Consider the following 25,653-nt stretch of genomic DNA (forward strand, 5'->3'; position numbering starts at 1 on the left):
TCTTAAGCATGGTGAAGTAAAACGCCTACATAACACATAATATTGAATGAAATCTCGAAAAATATACTTAACTTGGCTAAATATATAAAATGACAGTAAATATCATGTGGATATAATAATTAAACAGCATATCTAGCAATGCTAAAACAGCCATTTGTTAAAAATCTTCATTTTTTTAGTTGACTTACATATTTATACGGTGTATCTTGTACATTTATCAGTGTGTAGTATTTCAAACCTAACATGGAGTACTCTTTATAAACACACACAAGTGTATTTTATATTTACATATATACTGTGAAGTAATTGTTATAATTTATATTTTCGAATATGAAATTTGGGCATAAAACTATCTTTAACTAAGTGCAGGTTTACACATAAATGTCTCTTGTGGGTGTAGATTTATTCAAAACTGGCTTAACTGAGTGTTGCTTTACACATAAATGGCCCTTAAATGAGTGTAGATTTACACATAAATTGCCCTCAGATGCGTGTAGATTTACAAAATAATGACTGATAGACACAATTTCGGTCATATGGCAACTTTCAAGTTTAAATGGTAAAGGAAGACTCGAGTCGTAAGGCACATAGAGGGCACCTAGGTCGAATCATGCCAGTTGGTTAGCTTCTATACATACGTACGATGAGGTGGGACAAGTGACTCAACTCAGTAACTTTAGCCAGTTGACCACAGGGTTCCCAAGGTAATCAAAGAATAACAGTTGACAAATACCTGACTGAATAACTTGACCAGCTGCTTATTGTTCAAGTTGTACACACTTTTCACAACACCAGGCAGCAGCAGCTTCAACAGTAAATATAGATTGCCTTCATAGCCATCTGAAAACAGTAAATGAATTATCCTAGAGCTATCACTGAATGTAATTAGTACCCCTTCAAATGTGATAAATAGCCCTGCAACCCCATTTTGCTTCAATGAGGCATAACTCTTTAACAGAAGTGAAACAGAAAGGTCATGCATGTAAACATGTGCCTTAAGTTTTATTGGAATCTGTTTATAACTGTGGAAATGGTTTGAGCAACAGACATTCTGCAAGCTAAAAATTCAGAAATTTTATGTTGTGTCTTCACATTTGAAACGGAATGTTAAACACAGGCAACTTTTCCCATATATCTTTTAAACACTGACCTCCACTTGACCCTTTCATGATAAACTTTTTGACAATTGCTGTTTTTCCAGTGTAGCTATTTTCTTCTGCAATATCAGCACAAAGGCGACGGAATTCCCTGAAGGAGTCATCTTTGCCACTCGAAGTGCTCACTGGACCGGCACCATTGCTTGTTGATCCAGATTCTAGAAATAAATAACTTGTAACAAGGCAACTACTGTAACAGTATAATAATAAATCTCTGCAAATTTAGATAGAGCTGTGTCCTTTTTCCACCAGACTGGTTGGAAAAATGGACTGCGAGTTTTCATAAGACAAGACGAGATTTTCCCTTGTAGAAAAAGTTCTTTAAGGTAGATTTTAATGTACATGTACTTCTCAAAGTTGTATATTTACATATATTGTATCAAACGGTCATTAAAATGTTAAGCTATGTGTGCTTTTTTTAAGATGTTGCATATCATGAAAGAGATTTGCATACTTCAAGCTCGTTTCAAGATATTATTTGTCAGTTTTTCATGTGTTGATAACAATAATTTAGAAACCTGTCATTATTTAAGCAACATGGAAATTACCTGTAAAACAACAAATACAATTTCATCACTGAAACACTGTTTGATTGGTTAGATACCATTTTTCAACAGAATCTCAATTAGGTAATGGTGGTCAGTCAGCTAAACCAGTGTTCCTAAATTCTGTATAGGTATCGACCCATTCTCTGCAAGTAACTGACAACTTCCCAATATGGAGATGGACATCAAATTACTTCTGACACTCTGATGAAATTACATATTTTACCTGATGAGGGCCCTGGCTTTGGTTCCTGTTTTATAGGTGTAGTGCTGGTTGCTGGCTTATTCTTAGCAGGTGTAGTCTTTGATGGAGTTTTCTTTTTTCCAGGTGAACCAGCTTTTGCCAGAAAACCTGAAAAAGAAATGCACTGAAAGTGGAAAACGTTCTAATATACAACAGCAATTATAAAACCTGGTGCCAAGGTTATAAAACTGAAATTGATGACCAGTCTCAGAATGCAACCTTGCCATTGGTCAATTTTCAGACTGTGCTCAAAGTTGATTCCGGAGTTTTGAAACTGGTCGTCAATATCACGTTTATAACCTTGGGCTGAGGAATTCAAGAGAATCTATTTTGCACTAGAAATGTAAGGCAGCATAACACTACTGGGAGTCTAATAAAGCATTAATCAGAAGTTTAGAAAAAAATAAAAAAAAGTTCAAATACTTCTTTCATTTTCTTTCAAATATTTTGAATTCAAATGTCTCCCTCTTTCATTTTATGGATTCCTAGAAGTCTGTATCCACAAAATCACCAACTAGTCCTATCTAAAAACTACATCCATACCAAGACTGGTGATGACAGCCCCTAGGTTTCCCCTCTTTTGACATACTACAGGAAACACTATTGCAACATGTATGTACATGAACTTATCAAATCTGTGCTAAAGAGCATGTGCTAAAGATCTACTGTGGACAGAAACTACATGACACAGTAGACCACTAGCTACCTTTCAAATTTAAACTTTTGCAGATTCATTTTAAACTTTGGGTAAAAAGTTAAAAACCCTCATTAACCTTTAGCCTGCTGGCGACAAGTCGTTCTGCCTTTGTGACCAGTGCAGACCAAGATCAGCCTGCAAGGATCATGGTATGCACTGTTTGCTATTCAGTCTGTAAATTTTCAGTGAACACCCCTTCGAATAATAAATGGTATTGCCTAAACTGAATGATGGACCAGTCCATTTTAGAAAGTTAGCAGGCTAAGGGTTAAAGTGTGGCCTTAAAATACAGGTTTGATGGTAATCAAACAAACCTTTGATCAGTGTCAAGATGGTATCCTTGTCTGCCTGTTCGAGGTCAGAAAATCCCTCCAAATCATCAGGATCTTCAATCTTCTTTGTTGTAGCTCGTGCACGTACAAATGTCTCAAAAATACAATCTGGATGGAACCACTGTTTCATGTCTCCAGAATCCTATAAAAACAACTTAGAAGTTCATTACAATTTTACCTAAACACTCAATTTTTGCTTGTATTTGTAAAATTGCTTAATATATAGTACAACCTGTGCTGAGCTATTTTTACCTCATGCATCCAAAATTACAAAAAGATTAGTTAAGCCTGGAAATAGTAAAAAATCCTTCAGATTGAAAAACCCCTCCCCACCTGTACACCCTGAAATATCAAGTCTAGAAACCATTATAACTTAAAATAACTTTGCCCTATAATCTCTAACACATCAGCGGTCATCTGCTGGCCATAGACAATTTGCTATAATTAATATAGTCTCTGGCCTACTCAGGTCCTATCATATGGAATAAAATCCCACTTAATATCCGCCAATCAAACTCCTTGTCAACATTTAAAACTTCGTTCTTGTCATGGTGGTACTCTGGTGGGCAGCAAAACCTTATGTAAATCTTAAATTTTCCATCACATAAATATTTAATTTTACAAACTAAATTAGTTATTAATAAATGTATTTAGTTAAATGTATTTCATTGTAAATTTATTATGTTTTAATATTTTTGTATTAATATATTCTTTCACATGTACATGTATATATGTTGAGGCCCATATGTAAGATTGGTTGCCAAATACGTTTGCCTCTGGTTAAGAGTAGTAGTCCCACTAATAACACAAGAGAAATATTTCAAAGTTCATTCAAAAATAACATTTAAGGGCCATAACTCTACAATACATAATGACACTGATGAGCTGAAAATATGCAAATCTCTTTTTTAGTTAAGCGAAGCTTTCACTAATTCCAGCCAGCGGTTGCTGATAAATAGTGCAAATAAACAATATGTGATGTATGTAGGAAATGGGGCCAATATCTTTCCCAAAATTCTTTTTGGGGTATATAAAATCTCTTTAGAATAAAAGTTCCTGGAAAACAATATTTTTTCTCTCAACTACTAATATAAAAGTACTTGATGTAGAGATGTGTTACTTTAAAAGTTAATTTACAGAGAAACATTGCTCATACGAGCATCAATAGCTCAAGCACATGGGCTTTTTTTACCCGTGCATACCCAAGCAATTCCTGTGATTGCTGGCAATTTTTCTTTCTATGTTGGACCACTCAAAACACTGGGTAACTGGAGGGTTTTGCTAATCCTCAAGCGACCTTGTGCAATCGTTGTTTTACTCTACAATGATTACAGGAGAAACAGCAGTCATATTGGTATCAGAAGCACTCACCTCTGAGAAAGGGTTTGAAACCAGTTTTGCTATCCTCAGCGCTCCTTTGTCAATCTTCTGCTTACATTTCTTACAGCTTGACGTCCCAAGTTTTGCATAACCCGTCAAATATCTGTTTTCTGTCATTGTAAAATACCTATCGTCTACTATTAGAGCTGAAGTGCATGTGCACTTGATACTGTCTGTAGAAGTTAATTTATTAGGTATAAGCAATCTAGAAGGTGTTGAAAACTTATGTACATTTAAAGTCTGTCTTTCAATGCAAGTGACTGCAGATGTTTGTGAACATGGAATGTTGGCATGTCTAGTTGAAGTGAACAGGCATGATTTTTGCGGCTGAGCTACAGAAAATTTTAAACGTAGATTATCCGCTGAGTTTCTCGCAAGTTGTGTAACTAAATGCCTGAAATATGTCCGTGTAATTGACTGCAGACTGGTTAACCACTTGCTCATTCAAAGTCTAGCCTGCTTATATGCTCTGTACCTGAAAAAAATACATTTAACTAATTACATGTAAATCTATATTTATAATAGGCTATTCATCTTTATTTCAAGAACAAGAATGTCAACATTGATAGCACTTAACCCTGGAAATGCTTGATAGAATATTATGAAGCCAAAACAGAGGCAAAACTCCAGAAAAAAATGACCTGAATGTCCTCATTATGTACCGAGGTACACTTCTATTGTTTCAATATCCATTTTAAGACGGCAAACATTTCTCACAGTCCCTTTACTGTGGCAACTGTTTATCTGCTTGACTGTTGAAAAGGCTAGTCTACAATTGCAATTAGTTGGCTGCGGTAAGTTCCATATACAATCCTTTAATAGATACTTTTGCTGGCAATTTTACCTGCTAGCTGTGTAATGAAAGTCATTTAATGGGATGTGTACATGTAGTAAGAATGTTCAGGGTTTTCAGTTGTTGGTTAAAAAGTAGCTTAATGCAGGTGTCCAAAAAATAATCAAACATGTACATGTCAACATATCATGTATAACTTTGAGTTTCATTTGAACTGAATGAAAACTGAAAACTGTAGAAGTGGAGATGTAGTTGTAATATATTTGTTATTAAGATTGTACGCTAGAATTTGGGGCAAAATTTTTCCCAATAATAGAATTTCTTCAAACTTTGGATACTGAAGGACAATGATCTAAGAAACAAAAATATGCAATAAAAATCATACGTCACCAGTATTGGAAAAGAGTTATCTGCCCTTGAAAACATCATTTCCCAAAAACTGCGGTTTTCAAGGGCAGATAACTCTTTTTTAGGGTATACAGGATAGCTAATAAATTTTTGTAGCATTCCATTAAATTTTGTAGTTTTTTTGCTGTATACCAGAAGGAAAATGTCTATTCTTTTCAAAACATACAGCTTTTAATAGAAATTCACGTGTGGTTTCTCTCCTTGCCATTAAGATATTGATTACATGTGGGCTGATTTAGTGTGCATGAATGTCATGATAGCTCAGGTAATAATGGTTATTTTTTCAATTATTAGTTTAAAATCCACATCTAAACAAACTTCCCTGAATTTTTTACTATAGTATAAAATCAAAGTAGTAAGGTTAAAGTAAACCCTGGGAGAGAATATGCCAAGGGATTTTACAAATCAATTGGAGAGGAAGGCGTATTTTGAGGGATAATATTATATGGGGGAGGGGGGATTTTTGAGGAATGGGAGGGGGTATTTTGAGGCAACCGGGATGTGGAGGGGGAGTGGGGGGGTAAAATGTCTTCGGGAGAGAGTGTAATTTTCTTTAACAAGAGCTGTCCGTAAGACAGCCAAGCTCGACTATTCGAAATATTGCCCCAGAAGCAGGAAAATATTACCCAAAAAGGTTAAATATCAAAAGAGTTTTAAGTTCAAAAGGGGGAATAATTTGACCAAAATGCATATCAGTTATGGGACTTGCTGCTATCAACTAGTTTTATAACCCCGAAGGCACATGTGAAGTTTCAATTCAATATCTGCATTAGTTTTGGAGATAATAACTTGCATGTAAAACTTTAATCAAAATTTTCTAAGCCTAAAAGGGGGCATAATTTGCTCAAAAAACATGTCAGAGTTATGGGACTTGACCCAGTGAGGTTGGTAATTGATCTAGAAAAAGAAAAAATAAGTTTCAAATCTATATGCCTTTTAGAAATAGCTGTATGTACTTGCACGCAAAACTTTAACCAGAATTTTCTAAGTCCAACAGGGGGCATAATTTGGCCAAAATGAAGGTCAGAGTTATAGGACTTGCTGCTATCAACTAGATTTATAACCCCGAAGACGCATGTGAAGTTTCAAATCAATATCTGCATTAGTTTTAGAGATAGTAACTTGCATGTAAAACTTTAACCAAAATTTTCAAAGTCTAAAAGGGGGCATAATTTGCTCAAAATACATGTCAGAGTTATGGGTCTTGACCCAGTGAGGTTGGTAATTGATCTAGAAAAAGAAAAAATAAGTTTCAAATCTATTATTATGCCTTTTAGAAATAGCTGTATGTACTTGCACGCAAAACTTTAACCAGAATTTTCTAAGTCCAAAAGGGGGCATAATTTGGCCAAAATGAAGGTCAGAGTTATGGGACTTTCTGCTATCAACTAGATTTATAACCCCGAAGACGCATGTGAAGTTTCAAATCAATATCTGCATTAGTTTTGGAGATAGTAACTTGCATGTAAAACTTTAACTAAAATTTTCTAAGTCCAAAAGGGGGCATAATTTGCTCAAAATACATGTCAGAGTTATGGGACTTGACCCAGAGAGGTTGGTAATTGACCTAGAAAAAGAAAAAATTAGTTTCAAAGCTATATGCCTTTAATTGATGGCTGTATGTACTTGCATGCAAAAACTTAACCAAGGTGTGACGCCGACGCCGACACCGACGCCAGGGTGAGTAGAATAGCTAGACTATTCTTCGAATAGTCGAGCTAAAAACTGCTTCCACATGGAGGGTGGCTATTTTCTGAAAGGAAGTGGCTAGGGGTCCAGTAACCGGACCTCTAGACCCAGAGTCTAGATGTCCGGTAATCAAAATACTTGTACAGTTATTACTAGTGTATTCAATAATTGCCATGAGAAAGCTGTAATAAATTGTCATAAAGTTGCCGTTTTTACATATAGTATCTATGTAAATAATTATTTTGGTAAATATTTTTTACAAATAGCTCTCACTCGGGTTGGAGACATACTGAATATGAAATTTTATCGGCGATTTCCGTTAGTCACTATTACCTTAGCCATAAAACAAATTCAGCAATTTATGTGCACAATCAAAATCTAAGATACCTATAATTTAAAGCATAAGCTGTTTTATTATTTTAATCCTTCAATCCAGAGAAAAAAAATGCAAAATTTATTATGCTGCGTTTACACTTAGCCACAATGTCCACGATTTAAAAAAAGCATGGAGCTCCACGATTTATTGCATGAATTTTGTATTACTATGCTTTCTTATGCTCTCAGTACGTTCTGTTACTACCTGTAGCATTTTGTTACGAAACCAACACAATTCTGGTCAAGATCTGCATGATTTTCATCACGTTCTCTCAAGTTCATACGATTACCACGATATGCTATCACGTTTTGTCATGTTCTGTTTAGATCCCTCACGTTATCAAGTTCTTTTAAGCTCTCCTACGATTTACGGCCACAATGAGATCAAGACTGTCACATTCTGAGCACAACTGGAGTATAAATAGGAGGCATGGGTCATCCTCTCCAGAGATTCCAAAGAGGAACAAGCTATGCAACCATGGCCAAAATTAAAAATGTGTTTGTTTGCCGTCTCCCTACCTACCCGATTAAAATGCTGTGCCTCAAAAGTTTTTATTGGATAATGCTGATCAAACATTTTTTTTTGAAGTAGTGATATGACAAGTGCCACAATTATATTTCAACAAAACAATAATTAAGAAAGTTTAAATTGTATTATTTAATTTCATCCTTTATATAACATATACAAATTTGTCTTACTTTTACAGAAGAAATATTCTGTAAGAAATGATCATATATTTATTGGTAAAGTTACAATAATCCCCTCACCAAAAAAAAAAAAGAATAACCTACCTACCTACCCAACTTTAAAAAGTAGGGTCGGGAGACAGCAAACAAAGACTTTTTAAATGTGGCCCAAAAGATGAAGAAGATGCTAAATTGGCAATTTTCATGTATGCCTATATAGGTACTCGTTGGCAGCAGCAAAAAGGGACGGAACAGGGCAGGATCAATAGAAGAGAGAAGAATGAGAAGAAGTAATAGAAGGCCTAGGACCTGCTGGGTGAGACCATGGTTAAATGTAAACCGAAGGCACCAATGGGGACAATATTCTCAACTTCTCAACAGAGAATTCAGACGTGAAGATGTTGGTTCCTATGTCAACTATGTAAGAACACCTCCAGATCCATTTGATGAGGTCCTGGAAAGAACAGCACCAAGCATAGAGAGCATAGAGATCCCCTACAATGAAGCATCAAGGTCTGATGTGTTACGATGAGGTCTGTTAAGCTGTACTACACTCTACTTAGCAACCCCAGCTGATAAGCCCTGCAGGTTAAGAATTAGCCAAAAAATCAATAGTGTGTGTTGAAAAACAAAAAGTCTACTATGATTTCCACATTCTATCACGCTCTCTCAAGATTTAATGATAAATCGGGATAATTGTAGAAATTTTGTCATGATCCTTACGATCATTACAATTCCACTCCACCAAGTTCCCTCCAGATCACCACGATTCGATCCCACACCCCCCACGCTTTTCTCAAATCGTGGACTTAAGTGTAAATCATTAAATGTAGCATTACATACAAATGGCTAATTATTATTAATAATTTATCAAATTCGCAATCATGTTTTTCTGGGGGTTAAAGGATTATAAAATCCTTCTGTATCCCACCACTAGCACAGTATTTAAAACCATGAAAAAAAAACAAATGATAGTAAACTTTTGAAATCATCAGTTCCCACTCTGCAAAACCATGCAAGTATTCATATTGATTACTGGACCTCTAGACAGCCTAGTCTAAATAATGAGACCTCGGGTAGACCGATTTTATATTTTGATATTTTATGTTGTCTACCTACAGGTCTCGGAGGCGGATATCGACAAGTCAAAAATATATAACGATATTCAACTCTGAGTACAATTATTTGGACTACTAGACAGCCCTACACGAGTTGTCTAGGGTTCCGCTAACTGGACCTCTAGACTTTGGGTCTGGAGGTTCATTTACCGGACCTCTAGCCACTGCCTTTCTGGAATAGCCCATCTGCTTCGATTTTCATACGATGAAAAATAACAAAAGCAAGCAAGCATTTAAAATGTAAGTCAGAATGTGACAATGTCTGTCTGCAAGTTAGTAAAAGAATGATATGAAAATTTATACAATAATTTAAATCTAAATACAAAAATTATCAATCCTCTATACCCTAAATCCGATATACAGTAAAAGTAGTGTAAATTATGTATCCGAATACTTTCTTTATCCGAATACTAAATTTATTCGTTAGCCAGATATGCCTGCATAAATAATGATGCATATTTTGAAACACTATTGATTAACCTACCAAACTACAGTTTAATTTCAACCTTGTTCATTAATATCTACGCAACGTTTAATTCAGCACCTAAATCGGCATTTTTTGCTGTGGTAGCTTTTTTTCGTTTTGTTTTCCATGCGCTACTTGTTTGTAACTGCACAGTTCTTTATTTTAATCGAGTGTGAACGTGCATGTTCCATTTTTAAGCTTATAATATATTCATTGGTAAAAATTCACACATGAAAAAGATTTTTCCCCAACAAATTGAAATGTCAAAATTCAAATTACTATCACATCCACCTGTAGGTAGTGTAATGTATAACTTGTATCAATAAAAGAAATATTTAGCATACGAAAAAAATCTTAATTAATGAGTTCTGGTGAGTAGGCATAGAAGAATAACTAACATTTATCTTGTGTAATAAAATTGTTATAGCTCATTGCAGATTTTTACTTTCATCCAGAAAGGTCTAATACATATGTATCAGTTGTTCCAGTTTCAGCAAGTCAGTTCGTCGGATTAGCCCATTTCCGACCAAAATTTGGACCCAAAATCTCGTGCTGTCACATATACGTTATCAAACGGGATATTGTCTGTGATATCAGGATAAGATAAGATAGGATTTCGACAAGATAGAAAACAAGTACACACGAGTTTTCAACCGACTTTATTATCTTTATTTAAGCAGATATATATATTCTAGACTCAAACTTGTATGTAGATTATGTACAATATTAAAGCATAAAATTAAAATATACTGTGTATTACGTTTAACTTTATTTTTTTAAGATATGAAAATTTTAAGCATGTAACATATATCTATATCACATGTTTGGGGAAAAGTTTGTTGTCATTTAAAAAACGGTATAACCCTTGTGTAAATAGTGAAAAATTATGGAAAATTAATTGACGCTTATTTTTTCATTCTGGATTAAAATAGAAGAGTATACTTTCCATCGTTTTAATTCATATAGATGAAATGTAGCTATAATTTCTTTAATATGTTCACATAGTATTTTTCTTTTTCTTTGGTTGGGAGTGCGGACGCCAAATTCCGCTGATAACATAAAACTATATTTTCAACTTCTGTGCAACAGTCATGTGAATTTCACCGTCACGTCACAATAATGAGATAAGTAATAAGGTCAAAAATTGTGCATCCGTGGTGTAGTCGAAAGAAATCCCTTATAAATAGGTCCTGTTTCTTCTGTTCGGTTGCGTAAAAATGAATGCTGTAAACACATTATATCTGTTAATGTCGTTGAAGAGCATGAAACAGCCGTTATACCTGTTAATGTGTGAAGGTAGCTGATCTTGATAATGAAATCATACTATTTAAATGAGTTCTACATGCGCAACGTTACAAAGATTCGTTTATTTTAAATAATTATTCTGAAAAAAAAAATTACAGCTGGCCAGTGTGGGGGTCGAACCCACGACATTCGCGTTATTAGCACGACGCTCTAACCGACTGAGCTAACCGGCCACGTTCTGCATAACGCGATTGATAGTTTTAATGTATAAGATGATAAACGCATATATGTATACATATTTATAGTTGTATAAATCATTACTATCTTCGTATTGTTCAATATACTAGAAGGAGGTAGCGTGGCCGAGCGGTCTAAGGCGCTGGTTTTAGGCACCAGTCTCTTCGGAGGCGTGGGTTCGAATCCCACCGCTGCCATATAATTTTCCATTTATTTTACAAAATACTCAGTAAAAACGGCCCAACAGGGCTTCTGGTACTTATAACATTTGTAAATGTTGAGTTCTGCTCAACCCGGAGCTAGAGGGCGTAGACGGTAGTTTGCACTTCCACTACCGTCCATGAACAGGCTCAATCAAACCGAGCCTGCAACATTTTCATTTATGTCGTGTCGTGCGACTTGTGGTTTTCCACTGTTTTATTTTACTTAGAAGAACTGCCTTTTTATCCTGAAGTTACTAACAACTTTTCCACATGAAACTTTGCTTAAAGCACTGGTAGACATTAAATAAGTGCTCGAAATGCGGAGAAGATTTCTTCCGCCCAGAACCGGGAATGTTGGCATTTGCGATGGTAATGGGAAGCAGGCTCCCCGGCGAGCTTTCGGGTTCATTGCAGGTGTTCGTGTTAGTAAATTGCAGTTGTATTCCACTTTATAAAGCATAAACTGTACGCCAGAGTTTACAGCAGTGCTAATTATGCTGGGATTTTGGTTAAAAAGGTTGGTCATATAATGGCGATTTTCCAGCTTCCGTGATGGAGAAAGATCTCCGGGTGCCGATCCGGGCGTTTTTCAGACACGCGTTGCATAGATGCCTTCCTTAAGCTAGAGCGTGATGGCTTCCTCACATGAAACAATTCTACATCCAAAGTGGTGTTCCTTAAACACACAGGTGAGGGTCAAGTGACTTTTTTTAGCACTCCTTTAAGATAAGAAATGAAATAAAAACAAAAGTATCAAACCTTGGAGAATCCGGGTATCGATCCCGGTACCTCTCACATGCTAAGCGAGCGCTCTACCACTTGAGCTAATTCCCCGATGCACTGTTAAACCCACCAATAGTTCGTTTGTTACACATACTAGTTTACTACAGGTACACGTTATTTTCTTTATCTAAGGTTGACATACGAAGCTGGTAGCGTGGCCGAGCGGTCTAAGGCGCTGGTTTAAGGCACCAGTCTCTTCGGAGGCGTGGGTTCGAATCCCACCGCTGCCATACATACTTTTTTGTTATTCTTTCGGGGATGGTGTGTGTCCTGGTGTTATTGGTGGACGATCAGAGCGCTAATGTGTTAAATGTGTGCTACTTGAGAGTAACTGAAAGAAATCTTAAAATAGACCTGTTTCTCTGTTCGGTTGGTGTTAAAATTTTCATCTATACCGGTATCTAAAATTTCTACCTCAGCATTTTCTTAAGCTATCCTACCCTCAGGTTTAAAATAACAGTGGAAAGATAGGTTATTGCTTACATTGCTTAAAGTTGAAAAATCCAACCGAAGGTTTAACTTTTGCATAGCCGTTGAAAATATATCCGATACGGCTTACCTCAATAATTAGGTCACAACCGAACAGTTGAAAAACCGGTCATTTAATTCTACGTCAATTTGAAAATACGTCAGTTTGAAAATTCACGTGTCGCTTCTATATAATTTTAGATCAGGTTGAAAAGTGTGACTATGTAATACTGTATATCAGTATATACGGTACCATTAAATATTATGTATAGTATTTAGAGTTATTAAAAAGGTATTATATTGATTTTGCCAATGCCAAAAATAGCAAACTAAATCTTTAAACAAACTATACAGTATTATTGTATTGGTACATTTGGTGAAAACTTACAAGTAATACGTTAAGTCCTACTTAACTTAATTTGACCGAGCTTTCGGTTGCCAACAGTATTTTTTCCTTAGTTTGGATATATAGCGTATTTGAATATATTTTGTATGATGTAAATAGATTATAACTGCGTAAAGGTAAGTTTGTTCTTTATGATAAATATGTAATAACTCTCTGTGATAATTAGATACAAGAAATTGTGTTTCGTTCTTAAGTTTTGTAGCTACTTGCGGGAAGCAATTTGTAATGGAACAGTGTAAATCATTCGAGTTATGTTAACAGCCCGCCGTTACACAACTTAAACACTGCTGAAGAAACGGAGCTAAAGCATTGTCAGTTCTAAAATTTCATTCGGTTTTAAAGTCTTGTATTTCTTCCCTAAACCATTTGTTTTTTTTTGTTGGGTTTAACCGACACAAGTATGTCATATGGCGATTTTTCAGCTTTGATGGTGGAGGAAGACCCCAGGTGCCCCTCCGTGCATCATTTTATCAAGAACGGGTACCTGGGTAGAACCATCGATATTCTATAGGCTAGCTGGATGGCTTCCTCACATGAAGAGTTAAACGTCCCGAGTGAGGTTCGAACCCACATAGATGATGGGCAAGTAATTTGAAGTCACTCGGTCACGGAAGCAAGATCGTCAAAACCTCTATGATGAAAACACGAATCCACGACGGTTAATGCCAATACACGAAACGAAACTCCGATGATAAAAACTTTAATCTGGAAAAACCAAGTTACTAGCAGTTAAAACGTTGCGTTTTCACCATCTTGCTTTCGATTTTCATCATCGTTGTGTGCTTGCCACTTGTACTCTACTTAGCAGCAAATTTCGTATTTCGTGGTATTTACACGGTGATCTAAATGGAACACCGTTTGTACATGACTTTTAAGTTTGACCTTTTGAATTCATTTAATAGTAAGGCCTTTGATATCACCCTTTCTTCGGTGACAGTTTCGTGCGCAACGTCACAATGAATGTAAAACCGTACGAATGAAGGTTTGCATTTACCAGGCTTTCATGTCCTTAATTGTTAGGAAAACAATTCATGAAGATGCAAGAAGGTTAAAATAATAGCAGTTGCCTCTGTCGGATTGTTTTTAGGCAAAAACACAAAATACAGAATAAAGAAAGTCGAAAAGAAGATTAATTACCCACTGCATACCACCATTTAGGCACGGAAAATACGCAGATGTTCTTTCATCTGGTCTTAAAAGTCAGTTTACATCATTATACAAATTGTTTACTTAATTTTATAGAGCTCATATGTATATTATCTCCGACCATTTGTATCCATAACCATTGTCTCTATACTGTTAAATGTCAATGAATACACAATATGATTATGTTTGCTGATACAATATTGAAACTGTCAGTTGTACATACATTAGCGTTTGTAGAATGGTTTTGTCAAAACAATGTCTGGCAGTCTTTAAGGCCTGTCGTTTATAATTCCTGTAAATAGCTCACACAGGTAGCTTAAAAACGAATAATTGGACCCATGGTTCTCAGACAAATTCATATCCCATGCATTTTATATACATGATGAAGAATTGGCCTGGAACCGATATGACAGAATAGACAACAGCTATTATGGCAATGATAAGATGAACGATCGTTAATGATGATGTTTCGATGCAGATCTTTATTGCCTCCGGGTATTGTCACCTGGATGATTGGCGTGTTATTCAGTCAATTTCAAATATAATGAGGGTGTAGGATTTTCATAAGACATTAAACAAGCTTACTCCAGTTACAAACTACGTAAAAGAAGGGACTTTTCATAAGAAATAAAAAGTAGTTATTGACGAAATGATGGCATTTTAATTCGTCGCATGGGTCAAACAAAAATTAAAGATAAAATTTATTTTAAAAATAGCGCGTGATGATTTAAATGTTGCACATGTATAATACGTTTGCACTTAAGAATTACTTTTAGTATTTTTGTTATTAAGTTAAATGTGTACATGCCCTATAGAAAATCTTACAGCCAAGATAATTGGCAGGAGGTATATTCTTCGGTATGCTTGACCTAGGATTGTATTGATTTGGATTACGGTCAGTAAGTCAGAGCAGCTAATCTTTTATGCTATAAGCGCTTACTTTATTTTCAGAAGCTGTTGAACAAAAGTAAAGATGACAAGTACAAATCAAGGTAAGTGTATTATTTTTCAATATTAAACATATATTTTATACGTTACGATTGTTAAATGCAGCAAAAACACCGTCAACATTAAATCGCCCCTATTGGATGTACGCACGTATTGAGTGTACCATATACTGACTAAAGGTTAGGGTTAGGTTTAACATAGGTTTAATAGTGTACATTCAATGCGTGCGTACACTCAATGCGGGAAATTTAATGCCAACCGCAAAAACACTTGCACACAGAGCGCTTATCCAGTCAGTTGTAAAGTTTGATTCTATTGACCAGGGTCTGGGGTTATAAACCAGCTTGTATACCAGTCGCAAAGCTCGAACGTATGACTGGTTGTTGTAGATCACAATTTTGAAAGTTTCTAATGAAAGATTGCATGTTAAGAATGGTGTCGGTGTTCAGTTTTATAATACATGTATAAAGCTAATGGTGTGAATCAATTTGTGCTAATCATGAGATTCTGAATTCTAGTTGGGAAACAGGAAGTCATAATTAAGAGATATCATTCACTAAGGCGTAATAAAGAGAAAGAAAGGCATTTTATGAGATACTAAGTCCTATTAGGAGACATTTACTAATGTTCAAAGGATAATAAGTCTTAATTTGGAGATATTATTACTAGTAAGCTCTTATTAGGAGATAGCAGGGTATAACTATCTCTTAATAGGGAGTTAGTTAAGGGAGTTAGTTAAGTCTTAATAAGTAAAAGGAAAATATGTCGTAATTATGATTAGGAGAAGGCAAATCCTGATTATGAGGTACTTAGTCCAAATAAGAGCCAGTAGGTCACAATGAGTAGATATTAGTCGTAATTAGCATACAAATTTGATTTTCAAGACTAAAATGTGAAGAAGCCCTCATTCTACTCCTACATTCGAGCGTCGTATACTATGTAAAATTAAGACAAGTTCCAAAAAGCCTTAAAGTTATAGCCATATTTGTACATTGAACGCGACATTTTAGTGGATTCATATAGAAACCCTGTTCATTTACTGAAATGTATTATGTTATTTCAGTGTCGCCAGTGGTGATTACACAGCCTGGAGCCCAAGGTCAAGGTCAGGCGGTCCCGGCACAAGCTGCAGTATATGGTATGCCAGGACAAACGCCAGGTGTCATGCCTGGACAAATGGCACAAATGGGACAAATGGGTAGGGAGTTAAATCTATTTCATTCTATAGAATCAGTTCCGATACTGTGAAGTATAACTTGTCCCTGAAATTTATTAAATCACTGTTTTGGCAATGGCAAGCAACCACATCTGCCGGACCCTAAAATGCATATGTCTTTTACAAATAAGTACATATTCTTTTAAAGTTTAAGTGACGTACAAAACAAAAATCTTCTACTCTTATAAATATGCTATTTTTAACACAAACCTCCACCATCATCTGCAACAGATTAACTTAACAAAAACGGCGTTCAAACTGAGATTGCAGATAATGAGATAGATTGAATATTACTGGTGCCATGTAAAATATGTATATAAAGATTTGTTTACTATAAATGTCAGTGAAACGATATATTCTGTATATTATATAGGGATGGTACCTGGAGGACAGGAGCCACCCGTTGTATGGATGCCGAAGCCAGTTTCAGGACCGCCAGGCGGCTGCCCTCCTGGACTCGAGTACCTGACTCAAGTAGACCAGATACTTATCAAACAACAAATTGATATCACAGAACGTAAGTGTCTTTTTTTGTTATACTCCGAAGATCTTTGAAAAAATTTCACATGCCTATATATCCGTACCTCAGATGGTTAACCTATCCTTTTGCTTTTATATTGAAGGAATGTGTCATTTTCTTTTCTCAATTTTTACCAAGTAATGTGTTCCTTTTTACAGTCTTTACTAAGAAAAATGTTCATTTTCTCAATCTTTACCAATGAGTGTTTTCTTTGCTTTCAATCTTTACCAAGGAAAAGTATTTCGTTTTCTCAATCTTTACCAATGAGTGTTTTCTTTGCTTTCAATCTTTACCAAGGAAAAGTATTTCCTTTTCTCAATCTTTACCAATGAGTATGTTTTCTTTGATTTCAATCTTTACAAAGAAAAGTATTTCGTTTTCTCAATCTTTACCAATGAGTGTTTTCTTTGCTTTCAATCTTTACCAAGGAAAAGTATTTCCTTTTCTCAATCTTTACCAATGAGTACGTTTTCTTTGCTTTCAATCTTTACAAAGAAAAGCATTTCCTTTTCTCAATCTTTACCAATGAGTACGTTTTCTTTGCTTTCAATCTTTACTAAGAAAAGTATTTCCCTTTCTCAATCTTTACCAATGAGTACGTTTTCTTTGTTTCAGTCTTTACAAAGAAAAGTATTTCCCTTTCTCAATCTTTACCAATGAGTATGTTTTCTTTCCTTTCAATCTTTACTAAGAAAAGTATTTCCTTTTCTCAATCTTTACCAATGAGTACGTTTTCTTTGCTTTCAATCTTTACAAAGAAAAGTATTTCCTTTTCTCAATCTTTACCAATGAATACGTTTTCTATGCTTTCAGTCTTTACAACTTGGGAGAAGGAAAACAAGTATAACATATTGAATACAATGGGACAACAAGTGTATGCGGCGAAAGAAGGTAACAATGTTTATTGACTGAAATATGTTGCTGCGTTAAACAACTTTTTATACCCCTTAAGGTGTGCATATTAAAATCGCTGTCCGTCCGTGCGTCCGTGTGTGCGTCCGTGTGTGCGTCCGTGATACAGTGTAAATTCTTGTCTGGGCTATAACTCTGCCATCCAAAGATATTAAAAGAACTTGGCATAGATTTTCACCATAATAAGACGACGTGTCATGCGAAAGATCCGGACTCTGGCTCCAAGGTCAAGGTTACACTTAGAGATCAAAGGTTAAAAGGGTCTGTTTTGTGTCCGGTCTATAATTATGCCATCAATGAAGGGAATTTAAAAGAACTGTTTATCATAATAAAACGACGTGTCATGCGCAAGACTCAGAACCCTAGCTCCAAGGGCAAGTTCACATTAAGAAGTCAAAGGTTAACAGGGTCTGTTTCGTATCCGGTTCATAACTCTGCCATTCATCAAAGGATTCTGAAATTACTTAAAATGTTCTCCGTAATGAGACGACGTGTCATGCGCAAGATCCAGACTGCTAATTCTAACGTCAAGATCACACTTAGATGTTAAATGTTAGTATGGCCAGTTTCTTGTCCGGTCAATAACTGTGCCAGTTATCAAGGGATTTTAAAATTTCTTAGAATTAATATTAACCATATTGAGCAGGTGTGTCGCACTTATGACCCGGGTCTCTCAGGTCAAGGTCAAGGTCACAAAATGATCCAGTCTTTCAATGAAAACAAAAACAAACAAAAAATAACAAATATTCTCTATGCATCAGATGACTTTCTGTAAATCCTTCGTTACTTTGATTATTTTATTAAATTTTAACATTTAAATTGACAGTTAACAATATATTTTTATAGCTGCATGCGCAAAATAGTACCTGTCAACCGCGATTGTAAGATTAAACCTCTGTAAATTCGAACTATGGCAGATCAAGTGACGCACGTGTAGCTTGTTTGTTCACTATTGGTGCTTTGAAATTAGTCCTCTAACACAAAGAAATCGCATAAAACTGGCACGACATTTTGATACTTGTTTTCAAATCATGTCTAGTAACAGAAAGTTATATCCCATTAACAAACAAGATAGCAAAATTGTAATAGTTTTTACAAATGCAGTAAAACGTCTAGGTATACGAGGGTCATCTCTAGGTGTTAGCCTTGTTCAAAAATGACTGATGGGTAGCAAAACTATTCTTTTTTACCATCTCTATCTTTTTGTAGTCATTCGAACACTTTAAAAAAGATAATGGTTTATATGTTTTCTAAATATAACAAAGGAAGAGGGAAACCTTTGAACAATATAACAAATAATATAACGAAGTGGTGTGTACGACCTTTATATATAATCCGGCGATGGATTAAGAACAGTGATACTGGCTAGCATAGCGGCAAAATGTAAATGAGCAAGGCGCGGGATGCACATTTCATGCTACCTGTTTTATTTTTATTTTTGTTGGATTTAACGTCGCACCGACACATGATAGGTCGTATGGTGACTTTCTAGCTTTAATGGTGGAGGAAGACCCCAGGTGCCTCTACGTGCAATATTCAGTCATCACTAGCGGGAACCTGCATGGGTAGAACCACCGACCTTCCGTAAACCAGCTGTTTTATAGTAGCATACAAACTACAACAGTAGAATTAAAAAATGACTAAAAGGGTAAGCTAGAGATGGTGCCTTCTGGCGTTAATTGCACACCTAGCGCTATAATGGCCCAAGAGTTTTAGCACGAATGTCGTTATGAAACCAGTGTCTCTGTACGGCCAAAAGAGGCACATCTCTCCTGTTCATTGACATCTTTTCATGCAGTATGCTAAACATCTACCAGAAGCCTCTCGCTGTACTGATTTTATAATATGACGTCGACATAGGAACTAGCGGAAATGCTTATGACGAGCGGTGCACATTCTACCTGTTTGGGTACTGAAGATGCTATCATGGCAAGAAGACAAACGCAGCCATATAATAACCTCTGAACGTAGAAAGCGACTCTATATGAACAGCTTTTCAAAATAATAATACATACACTCGCCTTTGTTATAACTGTAGACCATTGCCCATTCAAATTGTCATGTATTTTTTACTTTTAAGAATCGGATACATGTCACCGACAGTGCTGTCGAGCAAACAGAGGGTTTGTAATGCATGTAGGAGATAATCTGGGGAACGTACGTTTCTTAATCTTTTACTAAAATGATTTTAATTCTCTTATCATTCTCTTATTTTCATTAGTGGAAGAGTTATTTACCATGATCATTCCAATATCTGATGAATTGATAATCATATATAGTAGTTGATCCAGTGTTAACAATTGGCAACATTCGTTTGATTTCCCGGCTGGTACAGAAAACATGATCCTGATTGATCTACCTTAACGGCCGAAGCATTCCAAAGTAGGATACGGAAATTACGTATACGCACAGAAATTGTCGAGCGTCATAAAGGGGTCAGGACAGGAAATAAATAGATATATTATTATCAGCGGCTGATCAAAGAAATTATAATTTTTGTAGGAAGTTATCCGGCTTGAGCGCGAGTTCCGCTGCTGCAACGTGTCCTGGTGTGCTTGCTTTGGCTGCTGTGGACATCGCGTCTCCGTGGAAGCACCGCCCGGCACTGTTGTCGGATATATCAAGCAAAAGTAAGTCTTTAATTCTTTGCGTTATTAACATAAAATTTAAATTTTAACAATTCGTTGGCTAGTATATAGTGCAAAATGTAAGGCTTATGAAATATTACTGTAAAAGACGTCAGCCTGAAATGACATTACCTTAGTAAATTAGTTGCCTCAGACCAAGTGCTATTTTCACGCTTTGCATATACTGGTCATTTAATTATATTTCACATTCTCCTTTATATGCAATTTACTCTAAACTTGATCATTAATTCAGCATCAAAGAGAAGAACAATCAACAGTCAGTTTTTTTCCTATCAAAATTGTCAAACCGTTTGATATACCCGCATTATACGACAGTAAAGTGAAAAGTAGGGGAGCACCAATTTATTGCCACATTTGTTCCATACTATTTTAACAGAATGGCATCAAAATGTAAAATACTCATACTGGCAACGTCAAAATATGCTCACAAAGTTTTTTTTTTTTTTAACTAAATACACCAAAGGAAATAATAGTGTACTTTACAATGGTCTGTCTGCTTTTGAACGACAAAACCAAAATAGTTCCTTCGCTGTTCCCTTAAGCAAGTGTGGTAAAGCCATAGTATGAAACTGAAGATTTATAATTTTCAGACCGACTCTGTGTGATCCAAAATACGCAATACTGGACGCAGACGAGAAGGAAGTCCTGCATATATCAGGTCCATGCTGTGTTATCCAAGGATGTCCATGTGATATTGATTTCATGGTAAGTTGTCTAACAATTCAGACTGAGGTAGTATATTGTCTGCTTCAGTATGGGTTCTCCGCTTGGGGAGACACATTATTTTTGTTCTTTCCGTCCGTCGGTCACACTTCATTTACGATCATTATCAAACTGGACAGCAATTTCACCCAGATCTTCAAACTTCCTAAGGTGATAGGGCTTATGGTGTAGATGATTCATATGGTTTTTGGGATCACTCCATCAAAGATCAAGGTCACAGAGGCCTGAACATGGAAAACCGTTTCCGATCAATAATTCAAAAACCACTTGACCTAGAATTTTGAAACTTCATAAGACGATTTGATGTGCAGAGTAGATGAACCATATTGACTTTGGGGTCACTCGATCAAAGGTCAAGGTCGCAGGGACCTGAACATGGAAAACTGTTTCCGATCAATAACATGAGAATCACTTGACCTTTTTTGTGATTTATCGTCTAATTTACTGCGGTTCCTCGTTTACAGAATTCAGTAGTTAACCACTCGGTCTAACACTGTCGTGGTTAAATTCCTATGTATCTGATCTCTGAACCATGGTAAATTTAACAAATAATCAATGCCTTCGAGTGGTTTATCGTTTAATTTACCACGGTTCAGAGTTCAGATGCGAGGAGTAATGTATTGGACGTCATGCGGCAATCTGACGTCATAATTGTCGTCATAATACTTTCTTGCATACCAGGCGGGGATTTCTGGTGATTTCACCGGTACTGGAAAACTCCATCTTACACCCCGGGGTGTAAGATGACTCCCGTGCTGTAAATGACGTATAACGAACTACATATGTACAGAAGATGTGTGTAGTAATAATAGTGTTTTTCGTAAAACGGGATAAAAATTAAATACCTTGATAGTTCCTCTTTGTTCCTTATAACATATTTCTCGATTCAAAAAACGTTATTTTAAGGAAATAACATAACGTTTCATTGCAGATGATAAAACAAAACCGGAACTCTTACGTTGTTTTCGTCTCTGTAACGTCATGACGTACTTCCTGTTTACGGATGTGAAGTTCCCGCGCTTTGTTAATACGCTACTATAAGAAAAAAGTGCTATAAGAAAATCATTTGTTTGAATTTATTTTTTACTCTTCTTTGTTGAATATGGTATGCAAGAAAAAGATTCTATCAATGGCTGTAGGTGCAGATGGGAATATCCGGCTCTCGGGTAACTGTTTACGCGGTCACTCGGCTGGAGCCTCGTAACCGCCTAAACAGTTACCCTCCAGACCGGAAATTCCCATCTGCACCTACAACCAGTGAAAGAATCTTATAAACTCTTAACCGTCCGCGCGTCAACCGTTGTTTATCGCAGAATATACAAAGCTTGATTTCCTTCTTTGTTTAACTGGAAATCAAATCGACCCCTGTTAAAATAGACGATAAACCACTAGAAGGCCTTGGTTATGTATTAAACAGCAACAGAACAATATAACAACATCAATGACAATACGATTTCCTCTATAATATTTATCAAGCTAAAAAGGATTGATGATGATGATGATGATGATGATTTTATCAATATCATTATTATTGTTTTGTTATTATTATTTATATCATCATCATCATCATCATCATCGTCATCCGTATTATTATCATTATTGTTACTGTGATTTTTTTATTATTGTTGTTTAAAGGTACACTCAGCCACGGATGGTCAGACAGAAGTTGGTAAAATTCAAAAGCAGGCTGCCAAAGATCTGAATGAAATGATAATGAAGGCTGATAGCTTTGGTGTCACATGTGAGTATTTTGTCAAGATCTTGAGTCCAGCTGAGACGGCAGCACATGTATAGATTAAGCAGCCCATGTTAAATATGCAAAGTTCGCTACCAGTACAAACTGATCTTCAGCATCTTACAAATGAATTTAGATTACCTTTTGTAGAGAAGTTTGAAATTATTTTTAGTTTTTTTCTTTAATTCCATTGATGTTAGAACTTTACCTAACTTACTGACTGAAAAAAAACCACACACTTTTCTGTCATAGATTATAAACTGATAAGTGTTTCGTACGTGTAACTAGATAAACGGGTAAGTGTGTGAAGTTGGCGGGAAGTTCGACATTCGACATTGAACATTGGATAAGAGAACGACATTGAACATTTAAGGCGTGAAGTTGGCAATAAGTTAAACATTCGACATTGAACATTCGATTTCAGAATGACATTAGACATTCGAATCAAAAACTACATTGGACATTCGAATCAAAAACAACATTGGACATTCGATTTCAGAACGACATTGGACATTCGAACACAGAACGACATTGGACATTCGAATCCAAAACAACATTGAACATTTGATTTCAGAACGCCATTGGACATTCGACTTCAGAACGACATCAGACATTCGATACCAGAACGACATTGGACATTCGATTTCAGAACGACATTGGACATTCGATACCAGAACGACATTGGACATTCGATTTCAGGACGACATTAGACACTCGAACACATGTCCAATGTCGTTCTGAAATCGAATGTCCAATCATCGTTCTGAAATCGAATGTCCAATGTTGATTTGGATTCGAATGTCCAATGTCTTTTTGTGTCCGAATGCCCAATGTCGTTCTGAAATCGAATGTCCTATGTCGTTCTGGGTTCGAATGTCCAATGTCATTTTTGTATTGAATGTCCAATGTCGTTCAGAAATCGAATGTCCAATGTTGTTTTGGATTCGAATGTCCAATGTCGTTTTGGATTCGAATGTTCAATGTCGTTCTGAAATCGAGTGTCCAATGTCGTTTTGGATTCGAATGTCCAGTGTTGGGTTTGATTCCAATGTTCAATGTCATTCTGATATCGAACGTTCAGTGTCGAATGAGAGAATTAAATGTGTGTTTTTCCTGGATGAGGGAGATGGGAGTGCACACTCCTAGATGAGAGAACTGTGAGTGTGATAATTCCAGATGAGATTACTGAGTATGCGCTTCTCATGGATGAGAGAATGGAGTGTGTAATATTCTTAGACAGAAAAGGCGCGTTTTTCGATTTTACTTTTTGTTGTACCTTTCCCCTACTTAGAAGTAGAATGAGCATCTTCTACTGTTTTAGAAGATAAAATCAAATTGCTGTTTATAAGTTTAAATTTGAAAAACTTAGTATGACTTTTTCAGTTCCTATGGACTTAGATGTCAAAATGAAAGCAGTTATGATTGGTGCAACATTCCTCCTGGTTAGTATAGAATATAAAATATATTCAGTCTAAAGACAAAAAGGATGTTATAGTTTCATCTGTGAGTAAAAGAATATAGCGGATTTTTTTCAGGTAAGGTTAGTTGACAACGCTTATGTTATGAAAACTTGCGATGCTTTTCAAGTTAAGGTCTTAAGAGAATTTAAACTAAAATCAATTTGCAAAGTTATATTGCGACATTTAAGTTGAATGTGCGTTGTGACTATCAATGAATTGTTAAAGCTTTTTAATGCAGAAAAGTGTTCGTTCAGGTTGTTTCTCTACCAAGACAAATGATAAAAAGTATATTTTCTTTTTTGTTTCGTTTCAGGACTTCTTATTCTTTGAAAAACCACGGGGAAGGCGAGGCGGGCGCCGCCGCGGCCGCCGTTAACATGTGGTGATCGGCATCTTTAAAATACTAAAGTAGGAGGGGCGAAAATGTGATCAATTTAGTTCAAGGAAAATTGTTTCACATGATTTTCGTTACTGTCTAGTAAACGGAATGATTTTTAAACGTATTTTTCAAATAGTATATTTTTTCTATTGTAGATATGAAAATGTTTTAAAGCAGATGTGATAAATAATCTACTTATTTGTTTAATTTTACGGAATAAAAATTCTTATATTGTTGTTGTTCTATATTGTTGTTGTCATTTTGCGACAAACTATTTCCATCGTGGCTAATTAGATAAATGGAAGCGGTTCTAGTATCCTGGACAAATGTTTGCATCATGTAGCCCGAACTGTTTTCTGTGTATGAACTGCATATTTACGAATTGGTCATTTAGTATGAATACAGTTTATGAAAAGACGTTGAAAGATCAAATGTTTAGTTGGTTGCATATGACTTTACCAACACAGTGAAAATTTTGTATGCCGGTATGACAGACTAGTTAACTATGAATACCATTACTGAAGTAATTACAGAGTGTGGGAATATACACACTAAATATCATCTAATCTCATACCAATAGAACATAAAGACAGATGCATTTGAGTCTCCTATATCAGATAGAGAAAGGTATGTATTATCTATATATTACTGTATCGATTCAATATATTATTCAGTAAAACAATAGAAAGAAAGAAATTTAAAAGTTTTTATAGATTTTTCAAATTCGGTCAAT

The 25,653-nt window shown here is 35.7% G+C and overlaps 2 protein-coding genes and 4 non-coding genes across 8 annotated transcripts in view; 3 read left to right on the forward strand and 3 right to left on the reverse strand.

The window, feature by feature from the left end:
- LOC123527745 (DNA ligase 3-like) overlaps nucleotides 1-10,035 on the reverse strand; it is a 54,400-nt gene extending 44,365 nt beyond the window's left edge. The window contains exons 1-6 of one of the 2 annotated variants that reach the window (XM_053523793.1): nucleotides 9,910-10,035; nucleotides 4,347-4,830; nucleotides 2,958-3,117; nucleotides 1,929-2,054; nucleotides 1,151-1,315; nucleotides 734-840 (exon numbers count right to left, since the gene is read on the reverse strand). In XM_053523793.1, the coding sequence (XP_053379768.1) occupies nucleotides 734-840; nucleotides 1,151-1,315; nucleotides 1,929-2,054; nucleotides 2,958-3,117; nucleotides 4,347-4,799 (1,011 nt within the window). In that variant the 5' untranslated portion in view covers nucleotides 4,800-4,830; nucleotides 9,910-10,035. Of the gene's footprint in view, nucleotides 1-733; nucleotides 841-1,150; nucleotides 1,316-1,928; nucleotides 2,055-2,957; nucleotides 3,118-4,346; nucleotides 4,831-7,825; nucleotides 7,981-9,909 lie in introns of those variants that run through there. The other variant, XM_053523792.1, reaches the window with a different exon arrangement.
- A 1,260-nt stretch (nucleotides 10,036-11,295) lies between these two features.
- Nucleotides 11,296-11,369, reverse strand: Trnai-aau (transfer RNA isoleucine (anticodon AAU)). Its single transcript has one exon. It is a non-coding gene; the product is annotated as a tRNA-Ile (tRNA).
- A 119-nt stretch (nucleotides 11,370-11,488) lies between these two features.
- On the forward strand, nucleotides 11,489-11,570 carry Trnal-uag (transfer RNA leucine (anticodon UAG)). Its single transcript has one exon. It is a non-coding gene; the product is annotated as a tRNA-Leu (tRNA).
- A 767-nt stretch (nucleotides 11,571-12,337) lies between these two features.
- Nucleotides 12,338-12,410, reverse strand: Trnaa-agc (transfer RNA alanine (anticodon AGC)). Its single transcript has one exon. It is a non-coding gene; the product is annotated as a tRNA-Ala (tRNA).
- Nucleotides 12,411-12,507: 97 nt separating this feature from the next.
- On the forward strand, nucleotides 12,508-12,589 carry Trnal-aag (transfer RNA leucine (anticodon AAG)). The gene has a single exon. It is a non-coding gene; the product is annotated as a tRNA-Leu (tRNA).
- Nucleotides 12,590-13,209: 620 nt separating this feature from the next.
- On the forward strand, nucleotides 13,210-25,161 carry LOC128548301 (phospholipid scramblase 2-like). 2 transcript variants are annotated; one of them, XM_053522787.1, is made up of 11 exons: nucleotides 13,210-13,349; nucleotides 15,331-15,371; nucleotides 16,391-16,525; nucleotides 16,917-17,060; nucleotides 17,877-17,954; nucleotides 20,056-20,132; nucleotides 20,478-20,605; nucleotides 21,214-21,328; nucleotides 22,982-23,087; nucleotides 24,465-24,523; nucleotides 24,855-25,161. In XM_053522787.1, exons 2-11 carry the CDS (start codon nucleotides 15,353-15,355, stop codon nucleotides 24,915-24,917), a joined length of 924 nt encoding a protein of 307 aa, XP_053378762.1. In that variant the 5' UTR covers nucleotides 13,210-13,349; nucleotides 15,331-15,352; the 3' UTR covers nucleotides 24,918-25,161. The 2 variants fall into 2 exon arrangements, with proteins under 2 accessions (XP_053378762.1, XP_053378763.1); XM_053522788.1 differs by having other exon boundaries at nucleotides 15,334-15,371.
- Nucleotides 25,162-25,653: the final 492 nt, after the last annotated feature.

This window comes from Mercenaria mercenaria, chromosome 14, assembly GCF_021730395.1.
Source record: "Mercenaria mercenaria strain notata chromosome 14, MADL_Memer_1, whole genome shotgun sequence".
Taxonomy (NCBI): Eukaryota; Metazoa; Mollusca; class Bivalvia; order Venerida; family Veneridae; genus Mercenaria; species Mercenaria mercenaria.

Excerpts from the sequence above, each read along its gene's own strand:
- LOC128548301 (XM_053522787.1), top strand. Across the intron at positions 20,133-20,477 it reads TAGGAGATAATCTGGGGAAC|GAAGTTATCCGGCTTGAGCG; the intron begins GTACGTTTCTTA and ends TAATTTTTGTAG. Across the intron at positions 21,329-22,981 it reads CATGTGATATTGATTTCATG|GTACACTCAGCCACGGATGG; the intron begins GTAAGTTGTCTA and ends TGTTGTTTAAAG.